A 13454-nucleotide genomic window follows, 5' to 3' on the forward strand; every position below is an offset into this window, starting at 1 on the left:
ACATGAATGATCATCTTTTGGCACTTGCTTCAAAGGATTTCTACATAAAAATGATTACCTTACACTCTGAATGAATAGAGGATGTCAATACCACCAGCAAGAACACTTTTCTAATGAGTTTATAAACTATGACTCAAAAAAATATGCGTTCTAACACCGGAAAAGCATGTATGACAATCCAGTCATGATCATCTACAAATGTGTCCTTTCTAACCTTGGCTCTTGGCTTGAGATATCTGGAGACAAGTGTCGCAAGATGACCTACTTTAGAAACAAACAAATAAAAAACGTTTGCGTTACGACACTGGACAGTAACGCAATTTTTTTTTTTTTAAAGCTGATCATCTTGTGCCACATCTTGGGTTGTGCGCCAAGGTAAGAAAGGACATTCCTAGCCTTGAGGTCTTTTTATTATCTTATAATTACATGACTCATTTTAACACTTTCTCTTGTGCTGGTGATAAAGTCTACTTTACTATCATTTCAGATAAATGCATGTAAAACACAATTTTTACTACAATCCAATCTGAATTAATTTGTTAGAATCAAAATTTGAGACAAATTGTTTTCAAAATTCTGAATCACAAGAATCAGAATTTTGTCAGACTCATTTGGGTAGGAATTATTCCAGAGAATGATAGTAAGAGAGAAATAGACAAGGAGATTTTCTAGGCATTTAAAACACTTTCACTTCGGGTAGAATTGATTTGTATTTGTAATTTTAGGAAATTCATATATCTCTAGTAGCTATCCCCTAAAGATGCCCAAACTACAAATGAGTGGAGTCTACCAATACACAAAGTCTTGTCTGAACAAAAACTTCCTGCACCCAAGAGAGCTGCGGAAAATCAAGGCATGATGGTTTAATGTGATGGAAAGAGATAGGGAACCATACAATCAACCTACGATTAAGTATTTTCCAAGTTATTGAAATGTTAAGATAATGTCATAGGATCCTAGTGCTTTTCAATGTAATGAGAAAGACTTTAGGCACAAAAGCAAGGGTAACAAGAAATTAACCCCTACCAAGATCTAAAGGCTGGATGAGGGGTGTATAATCATCAAACATCAAGTATTTTCCAAGTTAAAGAAACATTCGGGCAGTTTTGGTACACCCCAGACCCCCACCTATCAGCTGTACCCGAGGATATGCTGTCAATATAAAAATCTTGGACAACCTCTGTAAGGTAATTTATAGGTGAAAAAGATGTTTATAAAAAGTTAGACTAGCAAAAATGTGCTCAAAACATCCTTACAGTCCCTGGGTGCTCTAAGATGGCTATATATATATGAGATGAATTGTGGCTGAAGACACTTACTTTGCAAACCAACAAATGTATATTGGGGCCTTCCTTACTTTCCTCAGATAGCAGATGTTGTAGAAGAAAATCCAGGTCAGCAACGGTGCAACCAGGAAGGTCCAAGCTTGAAGATAAGTATAGCTTTTATCTATTTATATTTTCCACAGATTACGCATTTCTGGGCCGGAACGGTCCCTCCTCGATTCTTTTACTTGCTCTGAAGAAGGGACTGTTCTGGCACAGAAACACGAAATCTGTTGAAACAATGAATAAATAAAAGCTATAAACTTACCTTCATGTCTGGACATTCCTGGTTGCACCACTGCTGACACGTATTTTCTTCTCTATTTTCTGCCTGGCACGCTGTGCCTTGAGGGAAAAAGCTTTGCCGCACTAGATAACTCTATTCACCGCACAATTTGGTGTTTTGCTCTGAGCATAACCCATCCAAGTGAACCTTTTTCACCAGCAGATTAAACTATCTGTCAAAACGGTCCCACCGATGAGCGCTGCTCTCCTTCTGCTTTTCCTTCAGATGCAAGATGTTGGGATTCAGAAGGAAAAGGCTTTTGGATTTCAACCTAGCCGATCCTTTTGTTCTTGAGGAGATAAGCTGCTACCAGAAGTATCAGGGAGCAGCTTTCTCCCCTCTCCCCATTCAGAGCACATACATGCTTGGACCTTGTATGGAGGGGTCAGGAAAGATAGCCATCGGTCAAATGAGTGTAAAATGTATGGTCAGCTCTATCCGCTAGTAGAATGCAAGCTTTAAGAGTGGTGATGGGTTAAGTTTCTCCAGTCTGCATTGTAGTACTTCTATAATTTTAATGTGTTCAGCAATATTAAGCACAGCAAGATTATGACAGAGCTATGGGCAATGGCAATAGTGTCCTGAATACGTAAACTAGAACTCAAGGGAAAAGAATATCTCGCAGGCATTGGAATGTCAGAAAAATATATAGAGGACCTACTTGCGGAAATTCATTTTATGGCCATCCTATGGGGTTGTGTCATTTATTAGTCTGCAAACAAATGAAAACATTAATAAAGGGCTGTTTACACCCACTGAAGACACCGCCAACAGGCTGCAGAGATTTGTTACTGACAAACTCCCAGTACGGAGAAAGAACTGAAATTGCTCAAACAAACAATCAAAGCAAAAAGTCTGAAATTACATCCCATCACTGCAGCTCAGAATTCTAATAGGTGAACTTAATTAAATGACTCTACTATTTAACCCTTTAAAGACTAAGCCTGTTACCAGGGGCATAGCTAAAGGCTCATGGGCCCTGGTGCAAGAGTTTAGCTTGGGCCCCCCATCCCTCATTGCTTTGTGGCCAGGGGCAGGGAAGCACATTGCCTTCCTGCTGCCTGAGACAAAAATTTTAACTGCACCCCCCACCATGCCAAATTCTTGACCTAACACCTTCCCTCCAGCCAGAGGTGTAACTTGACCAGCATGCACCTTCTATAAAACAGGTTTCTTCTCATGTGGTACAAGGGTCTTTGGGGCCCCTCAGGCTCCTGGGCCCGGTAGCGACTGCTACCTCTGCACCCCCTATAGCTACGCCCCTGCCTGTTATGGACCTAAAGAGGTTGCCCACTTTTTGACCAATGCAATTTACTATGATTAAATGGCACCTACTAATTTAGCCCTTTATGATATTCTGTGCTGTTTGCTATATTTCATAAAGTATGTCGCCTTGTTGGGCAAAATTCTGCATTGTCCGCATAAAAGCCGCTGATGGGATGTCATCAGTCACCCTCCTCCATTCAAACACAATGCACCTGCAATAAACTCCAAACAGTGCAAGTACAGATGGTAGGTGCAGTGTATTTGAATGGAGGAGACTGAGAGATGTACCTGGTCACATGGGAAGGAACTCTGTGTGGACAGAACAAAAGACTTGGACAACAAGGAGGCATAGCTTATGAAACAGAGAAAATGGTGCAGAATATCAATGACTATTTTAGTAAGTACAAATAGGAGAAGAGAAAATAGAGGTTGAGTGGTTCCACCACGGTTATTAGCCCTGGGGAAAAGGCGCCAGAGGAATGGAGAAGATGCTAATATAGATAAGGAAAATAATGAAATAAAATAAAATAGCACCACCGTCTATGTGCCGTTCGGTAACTATTAGGGGAAGGCAGCACAAGTGTTAGAGGGAAGTGAAGAAATTTCAAATCCCAACAAACAAATACCAGTATTAGATGAGTCTCATCTAGTGGTTCCAAACCAACTGAATGGATCCAACCAGACGTGACTCAAAAAAAGAAAAGAAAACACTATAAAAGGCGCCACTCCCAAGAGTATGGAGCAGACAAGTAGGGTAAGTAATCAATCACCCCTTATACCAGATGATGGTGACGATTAGTAAGTGCCATATGGTTATCTTAGAAACATGTGAAACCAGTCAGAAAAAGGCCAACTCCTTTTAGGACAGCAAAATTTTGTTTCTTTCACGCTACATTTTTTTAGCTGCATGGTGGCTTGTTTTTTTGCAGGATGAATTGGCACCATTTTAGAGTACGTATATAGCTTATTGATTAACTTTTATTAACTCCTATTTGGCGGGGGGAGGAAGGAGAACAAGCATTTTTTCATTATTTTTTTATTTTTTTAAATGTATACCCTTTACAAAGCAACATAATGTTACCTTGGTTCTATGGGTTAAAAAGATTATGGCAATACCAAATATGTATACTTTACTTTTATATTTTACTACCTCTGTACAATAATAGCCCATTTCATGGAGAATACAGTTATTATGTTGCTGCTTTCCAAGAGACATGTTTTTTTTTAACATTTTCTAGCTGTATTAGGGCTTATATTTATAGAACCATTTTGGGGGACATATAAATTATTGATTCACTTTTATTTTTTCACCTTTTGGAAGGGAGTGGAAATAGGCTAACTCCATCACAAAAGTAGGTATGATTGCACCAATACCAAATATGTTAATTTTTTTAACACTTTTAAAAAATAAAAACAATTTTACAGAAACCTTTTTTTTTATGTGAACCCCTAAAAAAATAAAAAATTTTAACTTTATTAAACTTTTACTGTTTTTTAGTCCCATCAGGCAAATTTCAAATGTGAATTCATATAATTGTTTCTCTAATACTTTGGTATACCCAGTATATCAAAGCAATAAACTGATAAGACAGGCAAATAAACCAGGCCAAGATAGACAATTATGTCCCCTGTTGGACAATGCTTCATGAAGTGCATTTTTTCTAAAAATATAAAAAAAACACCCAAGTACTATATCAACATGCAGGTACACCACCCAACTGGTTACCTCCCCTCTGTACCCTTACTGCAGACTGCTAGCAATTATTTTATAACTTCTATCAGAAATAATAAAGGAATGGTACAACATAGAGCCATGAGAATAGATGCACCAGAATTTTTTATTACATGGGGAATGCATAAAGCTGTTAAAACAGGCATGTCAGAAGTGGTGATAGGTCCTCCTTAAGGAAAAAAGAACAAATGTGTGCATCATAGTCAAAACACCATATTCAAGCACCTTCTAAAAAAAAATCTGACTTTGAGCTTTTTGTGACCACTTCAGACACTTTAGAGAAAAAATTATCTTCTTGAGGGATGGATCATTCAAAGAAGAGAGCTAATAGACACAGGATATATGGGACCTAAAAATCACAGAAATATCTTGCCTAGGTATGGAGTGGTCAGGACAACATATTCAAACACTTTCTATCCACGATGAGCTTCCCTACAAGATTCTGACTTTAAGCTATTTGTGAAACCTCTTTGAAATTACCATTTCAGAGAAAAATTGTTTTCTGGAGGGGTGGTTCTCTTAAAGAAGCAAGCTAGTAGGCAAAGGAGCAAAGGGAATTTAAAATTACTGAAATATCTTGGCTAGGTTTGAGTGGTCTTCTCAAAATGTGGTCTTTTGGAACTATTTACCTACATTTAAATTTTTCATTTTCTTTCATTTTGTAGCTGGTGTCTTTTGACAAACTCCATTTTCCATCTAGGAGGCAAAAGAACTTCAGAGAGTTTAAAATCTGGCTCCTGAATTTATCTCTGGTACTTCAGCTGCTATTGATGTCTGGGAATCTATACTTATGTGACCAGTGCATATTTCACAGATTTGCTTTGTGTTATCTAAACCATAGAATATATTTTCCAGCTACATTTAGGTGTTGAACTTTGAGAAGAACCAGGACTTTAGTAGTTTTATCCAGTAGGTCAAAAGATAAAAACAAAAATAGTACAAAAGCATGCCTATAATACAGGGAACTGTCTAAAGTACAGAAGATGTATGTCTACTCTACATATCTACAACACACTTGAGTTAAAGAATTTTGAAACAATGAGATGCCTCCTTTATGTGCTTTTATATAGCAAGAGTGGGAAAACTAGTCACTGCTTTATCTTAAATTCAAGAGTTCAATTCCTAAAGTAGGCACCATATATGCAACTATGGTGGGCAGCCACAGAGGGAGGTATCTCTACTGTTAAAAAAAATCCCCCCAAAAAGGGGACAGAAAGAGATCACTATTTATGATCATCAGGGAAGGGAAAGAATCTGGTTTAGGGTCCATTCACACATCCGTATGTGTTTTGCGGATCCACAGATCCGCAAAACACGAACACTGGCAATGTGCGTTCCGCATTTTGCGGACCGCACATCGCCGGCAGTAATAGAATATTCCTATTCTTGTCCACAATTGTGAACAAGAATAGGGCATGTTCTATTTTTTTCAGGAACGGAAATGCGGACCCGAGAGAGTGGGTCCGCATTTCTGGTTCTGGGTCGCACATCGGGCGGCCCCATAAAAATGAATGGGTCTGCAATTCCGTTCTGCAAAATGCAGAACGGAATTGCGGATGTGTGAATGGAGCCTAATAGAGAAATACAACTGAAGCTGGTCATAGAGCCATTTCTTATCATTTAGATTTCTAAGCTGGGAAACTCTGGAGGTACCGGTTCTCATTAAACAGATCTGGATGAGGTATGCAGTCTTCCAAGCAATGCTCCATGAGAAAAAGATGCAAATTAGCCAAATTAGCTCTTCAGAAGGAAAGCTGTCTCTGTAGGTAGCTACTCTGTAAGCCAATGCCTGATCCATAAAAGAGCCTTGAAATAGAATTAGAGATATTAGCCAAGCCAGACACCCATCTGGAGACAGCTGCCTTTCATCAGTACAGAGCAGAATATTAGTTAACTTCTTATCTAGCCAAAGTCATCCACCCAACCAGCAACTTGCTCTATACTGACGAGGGACAAAAAAAAAACAAATAAACGTTCTACAGGTGAATGTCTGGTTTGGTTAATATCCCTATTCATCTTCCAAGGCTATTTTGCCGATTGAACAATGGCTTCCCTATACCGTAGGAGACATTGGTTTCCTTACTTCTGGAAGATGAGAAAAAGCTGCTATAAATATTCATTATTCATTAAGTATTCAGTGTTTGATGACCAATTATGCTACTGATTATAAGTCATTTCCAAAGATGCCATATAGAAATGTTCACTGGTCCCTACAGTAGAGTATAATACCATCAATGTAAATAAAACAGCTTTATGTCTTCCTATTAACCCTTTCTATTGCAAGTAATTTTTCTTCCTATTTATGGTCAATAATAAGAGTCAGCATACTGGCAGCCACTGAACAACCATGCAACAGCATGACCACTGTGTCAAAGGGGTCATCCCATGACTAATGTGTGACAAATCCCCCTCTTTTGAGTTTGCCACGAGTACTTGAAGAGGACTACTTGCCAGCCTCTTACCATGTGATTACGGTCCCATGTTGAATGTACCTGTTTTATGTAATAGCTGCATAGTTATATAAGTTCAGGTATTTTGCTGTCTTTTGCTACCATGTGGCTAATGGAGTCTGGCCTCTGTCCCTGGGAGATAAGTGGATCACTTCTCAATTGTCTCCAGGGTAAAAGACTGTGTAGGACCGGTTTTGGGCAGAAAAGCCATGAGTACAGCCAGGCCAAAGAGACTTTTACAAACTTTTGAACCCCTGGTCTAATTTGTGCCATTTTGGGATGTTAAATGTCTATGTGTACTATAAAGGGTGGGACATTGTATATTTAAGTAGTGATGTCTGTCCCATTGTCTCCCCGTGTGTATTGGCAATTTCCCTTTGTCCTGAGAGATAATTGAATTACACCTCGGTTGTCTCCAGGACAGAAAACATTGTGTATGTTCCTGCCTGTGATGATTATGTTAACCATTGTGTACCATAATTATATCACAGGCAGAGGGGAGGATTCTATGTGGGTTGTAACCTTTGTGGTATTGGTTAATGTATATTTGCTGTGGGTGTCTCCCTTTCATGGGAGCAGGGCATAAAAGAAAGTGTAGTTCTGAATGCCTGTGTGGCTTCCAGTAAAGTCTTGTCCCAGTATTCAGCTTTGGCTCATGTATGGACTTATTTGGCGATACCAGCGATACTGGCGATACCAGCGATAATAGCGATTTATTGCTCTGTGGATTCTTTGGCGGTGCTAACCCCAAGGGAAGAAGGGAATACTAGACGGTGACACGGATGATACTGTCACATAATGTAAAAAATTAGGATCAGACTTCATATAGGACATGACAATCTCTTTCTAACAAAATTAGAACCAGACCTGTACCTTACATGGATTCAGAAATCTCCACATGCATTGCTCCAGTTGCTCTGCTAGATTTATTGCAGCTTAGGGTGGGTGTCCTTCACACTGTGTCTCTCTCCCTATCACATAGCTCAGGGGTATGTCCTTTCTCAGGGGGGCATGTCCTTTCTGCCTGCTGCACCTCTCTTCTTTCTGCTTCAACTCTCTCCCTATCACAGCTCAGGGGTCATGTCCTTTTTGCTGCAGTTCTCTCCCTGTAATTGTCACAGCTTCTATAAGAAGATCCTGCTGGTGGCAGTTGAACGATGAAACAGAGCATGTGCGACCTGTTCACTTAGCGCCGTAGAAAGATGTACACATTACTATGCAAATTGAGCACTAGGTGGGGCCCTTATAAGGAAATAAAAAAATATCTTGCAACTAGACCATTTTTGTAGCATTTTTGTAACAGAACAAAAAAACTACAAATTGTACAAACTATTATTTTTTCATGATAAATTATATTAAACTAACAATTAATGTTAGGAAGACACCTTTAACATCAATTCTTGTATTGGCACTGCCCCCGAGGTATACAGTAATGTTCATATTTTGCATTAAAGTCACTGAATACTTCAGTAATGTATCAGTCTACCATACTGTACATGTATATGTCAACTAAGCCTGCCCCCTGAAAGCTGTAGTACCAGTGTTCACCACTTGGTGATCAAATGTTCACATTCACTATATTACATCATATATTCTGTTGCTTCAGGTATATATATACATATATATGTATATATATATATATATATATATATATTTATATACCATCTTTTAAACCCCTGTATATCGTAGACTTCAGAATCGTGATTGGGGGGATGGGGTGTTAATGCATTCTAACTGATGTGTTTTTAATGATTTTCGTACACACAACACATAAGACTTATTGGTCTGCACGTCAATAAATGTAATTGGATAATCAACCTCTGCTCCTGATTATCAATACCCAGGCACCTTACAAGACTCCATATCCACCAAGGAATCCATTAATGAAACAAGAGTTGGGTTCACTAATCCATAACCCCGTCACTCTGTCTACTGTGTCAGATCCGAGGTTAACAGCATCAATTTGAGAGATGTAATGTAATGTAGTTCTTGTTGGCAGTCCTGTATAATCTCAATGGGACATTAAGTACCTTTCATTTTCATTGTAAGCTCTAACTAAATGATACCAGCTTAACAATCTTGTGACTGAGTGTTTACATTAACTAAGCGGTTTAAGATTTAAGTACCGTGAAAAATACATTGGCTTCAGAGAAAGAAGATCTTCAGGAGACGCATCTTGCCGTTGTCTGGGCTGGCATGCTATTTACTCATGGTGGCAACTGTGTTTTAATTATTCATTTCTGCAATTAGATTCAGACCCCAGCCCTTACTCCATGTTACAAAAAAGTACATTTAACAGCACAAAGATACCAGAACGTGTCAAGGGTGTATCGTCTGTGAGGACCCTGTTTCTTGCAATATGACAAAATACAGTAATCACAAGCAATTATCCATATTCCCTATTAGGGCCCAAAAACAACAGATAAAATATCCCCTTCTCAGGTTTCCTTTGCCTATAACTATAATGGAGGGCCACTGAAGACTAGATGCTCCTCTGAGGGTCGGGATGACCCTCAATTATAGGCACAATGTCATACTATACAATATAGAAAATATATTCTAGATTTTGCCAAAGAATTGTCAGGAAAATAAGAATAACTGAAAGATAGTATTTTTGCAAAAACAGAAGGACCCTCACCTTATCTGATTGTTTGCTGCATCGGGATCCTTGGCATGAACTCTTCCAACTACGGTGTCATTTGGAGCATTCTCATACACTTCTAAAGTGTAGATTGGTTCCAAAAATATTGGTGGTTCATCTGCATCTTCTATGGAGATCTTTACCGTTGCAGTGTCCTTGAACGGTCCTCTACTAAGAAACCTTGAGTCTATGTGGGTATTAGCAGCCTCCACCTTCATGCTATAGAACTTCTTGGCTTCGTAATCTACTGTCTGTCGCAAAAGAAAGATATATCTATTAGATGCACATTCAGAAAGTGGTATTAACATGGCAAGTACTCTATATGCCCACCTTTAGCCAAAAATGTAGATTATAGTAAAAAATATATGCTCTAGCAAGGAAAACCGCCAGCCTCTACAGTCTAATAGTTTAAATTGCGACTGAGTTGACAAACTTTTGGGCTAATTCATTTACTAATGTGTTTTTAATGAGGTTGGAGGGTCCTTTTTCTGATGCAGGGCTCAAAATCCCCTGTAAAGACATAGAATTCATACAATTCTGATTTCCTTTAGCAACCACTAGGGGGAGTTTACTGTAACTCTTACAATAATGAACAGAATGGAGTAAGCTCCAAAGCTCCCCCTAGTGGCGGCTGCAGTTAGCCTGATTTTCATCTTTTAACATTAAGTCTTATTGCGCTCTCCGTAAGAGAAATGGGATGCTCTGACCACTATAAGGATATACTATGAAATTGTAAACACACAATTTGTGGTCTGTATAGATTAACACCTTCAGGACCCTGTCATTTTTCACCTTAAAGGGATTCTGTCACCACATTTTACCCCCTACAGTAAAACATAGCTACTTGTAGGTCTCCCTGAGCTGTATTAAATGATGCCCTTATTAACTAATAGTCTTGATTTATTTCTTTATAAAATCAATTTTAGTGATATGCTAATGACTGCGCTCTACGATGCCATTACCTGTAGTCCGCACGGGCGCAGACTACAGTGTGTAGTGCGCACGCACGGGATTTCAAACAGGCTCAAGGATTACATCAGCGTGCCGGCTATTGAATATATTATATTAGAGCGGCTCTGGACTCAGGAAGGCGGCGCTGGGCACCGGACAGAGGGGTGCGGCTGGGCACCAAGTTAGGAAAGGACATCCCCTTGGGCACCTTATGTAAGTCATTAGCATATCACTAAAATCGATTTTATAAATAAATAAATCAAGACTATTAGTTAATAAGGGCATCATTTAATACAGCTCAGGGAGACCTACAAGTAGCTATGTTTTACTGTAGGGGGTAAAATGTGGTGACAGAATCCCTTTAAGGACAGGCCATTTTTTGACATATGTCACTTTATGTGGTGATAACTTTAAAGCACTTTTACTTATCCAAGCCATTCTGTACTTAATGACAGTGGTAAATTTGAGTCAAAATTTCAATTTCTCTGCTTTTAAAACAGATAGTGATACCTCCTAAAATAGTTATTACTTTACATTTCCCATATGTCTACTTCATGTTTGGATCATTTTTTTAAATGAGATTTTCTTTTTTGGGACGTTAGAAGGCTTAGAAGTTTAGAAGAAAATCTTATACATTTTTAAGAAAATTTCCAAAACCCAATTTTTAAGGGCCAGTTTAGGTCTAAAGTTACTTTGTGGTGCCTACATAACAGAAACCACCCATAAGTTGCCCTATTTTAGAAACTACACCCCTTCAAGGCAAACTGATTGTACAAACTTTGTTAACCTTTTAGGTGTTCCACAATAATTGAAGGAAAATGGAGATGAAATTTCTGAATTTAACTTTTTGGGCAGATTTTCCATTTTAATAATTTTTTTTCCTGCTAGCAAAGCAAGGGTTAACAGCCAAACAAAACTCAATATTTTTTACCCTGATTTTGTAGTTTGCAGAAACACCCCATATGTGGTCTTAACTGCTGTACGTGCACACAGAAGGAAAGGAACGCCATATGGTTTTTGGAAGGCAGATTTCACTGGGATAATTTTAAGTTGCCATGTCACATTTGGAGACACCCTGATGCACCCTTAGAGTAGAAACTCCCCAAAAATTACCTGATTTTGCAAACTACGGGATAAAGTGGCAGTTTTGCTGGTACTATTTTAGGGTACATATGATTTTTGGTTGCTCTATATTACACTTTTTGTGAGGCAAGGTAACAAAAAATAGCAGTTTTGGCACAGTTTAAATTTTTTGATATTTACAATGTTCATCTGACAGGTTAGATCATGTGGTATTTTTACAGAGCAGGTTGTTACGGACGCGACAATACCAATTTTTTTTCGGTATGAGATGATGGTTTGATTGGTACAATTTTGGGGTGTGTATGACTTTTTGTTATGTAAGGTGACAAAAAATGGCTTTTTTACACAGTTTTTATTTTATTTTGCTTTACGGTGTTTACCTGGGTGGTTAGTTCATGTGATATTTTTATACAGCAGGCTGTTAAGGATGTGGCAATACCTAATATGTATACTTTTTTATTTATTTAATTTTTGCACAATAACAGCATTTTTTAAACAAATGTCATGTTCCAGTGTCTCCATATTCTGAGAGCCATAGTTTTTTTTATTTTTTGGGCGATAGTCTTAGGTAGGGTTTAATTTTTTGTGTGATGAGATGACGGTTTGAATGGTATGATTTTGGGGTGCGGATGACTTTTTGAAAGCCTGGTGTTAAAGCCTGGTGTTACCTGGTGTTTTTGTGATGTAAAGTGACAAAAAAATTATTGTTTTAGCACAGTTTTAATTTTATTTTTTCTACTGCGTTCAGGTGAGGGGGTGGATCATGTGATATTTTTGTAGAGCCAGTCGTTACAGATGCGTCAATACCCAATATGTCTGGTTTTATTATAAAAAAAAACATTTTTTTCACTTCCCCCCCCCCCCACTGTGACTGTGAGACTTCAACTTCTAGGGTCTGATCCCCTCTGCACTGCATTACAATACAACCTGCATTGTAATGCATTGGCTGTCAGCTTTTATGCTGACAGCCTGCCTGTGAGACCCAGCCTACAGGCTGGATCTCACAGGCTTCTGTAGAAGGCAAGCTCCGATGCCTTTGGAAGGCATCGGGCTTGCCTTCTCTGTCATTGGGTCCCCGCCACTGCAGCGCGGGGACCCGATGGGGAAGTGGAGGGCACCCATACACTCCGCAAACCCTCTGTATGCCGTGGTCAGCTTTTACAAGGGGTTAACACACCGGCATCAGTGACTGCCGCTGGTCCGTGCCGCTGCACCTGCTCAATCAGCCTGCCATACATCTACGTTACTGGTTCTTAGGTGACGCCCAGCTGTGACGTACATGTACAGCAGGGGTCCTTAAGGGGTTAAAACGAAGGTAACACATGTAGTTGAGTCAACAGCTAACTTCACAAAGGCCTTCTCAAACTCCAGAATATCTGATCATATGGCACCTACTTTATGAACCAATGCTACAATATTTTACCTTTCTAAGTTTTACAACGCCCTCCTGTGTTAGATAATCTGTTGTGATTTCAAAATATTCGGCACCATCACCATCAAGGATGCGATACTTTGTTTGCCGATTTTCTTCCAAGTCGGGATCTTTGGCTTTTAACCTTCCAACTTCATCTCCTGGAACAGAAGCTTCTGACACAGACATGGGGTATGCACCTGTGTGGATAAATTGTGCAAATGAAGTCCAATTAAAAACAAAATAAAGAAGAGAAAAAACTGTATAAATGTTCTTCTAAAAAATGTATAAAATCTGTCAAATTTTACC

The 13454-nt window shown here is 38.9% G+C and overlaps 1 protein-coding gene across 1 annotated transcript in view; it reads right to left on the minus strand.

Moving 5' to 3' along the window:
• Positions 1–13454, minus strand: part of LOC122920203 (cadherin-11-like) — a 125168-nt gene that overhangs the window by 11007 nt on the left and 100707 nt on the right. Inside the window, exons 6-7 of the mRNA XM_044269483.1 lie at positions 13158–13345; positions 9698–9951 (exon numbers count right to left, since the gene is read on the minus strand). Coding sequence (XP_044125418.1) covers positions 9698–9951; positions 13158–13345 — 442 coding nt within the window. The remainder of the gene's footprint in view (positions 1–9697; positions 9952–13157; positions 13346–13454) is intronic.

The sequence above is a fragment of the Bufo gargarizans genome, chromosome 10, assembly GCF_014858855.1.
Source record: "Bufo gargarizans isolate SCDJY-AF-19 chromosome 10, ASM1485885v1, whole genome shotgun sequence".
NCBI classification, from domain to species: domain Eukaryota; kingdom Metazoa; phylum Chordata; class Amphibia; order Anura; family Bufonidae; genus Bufo; species Bufo gargarizans.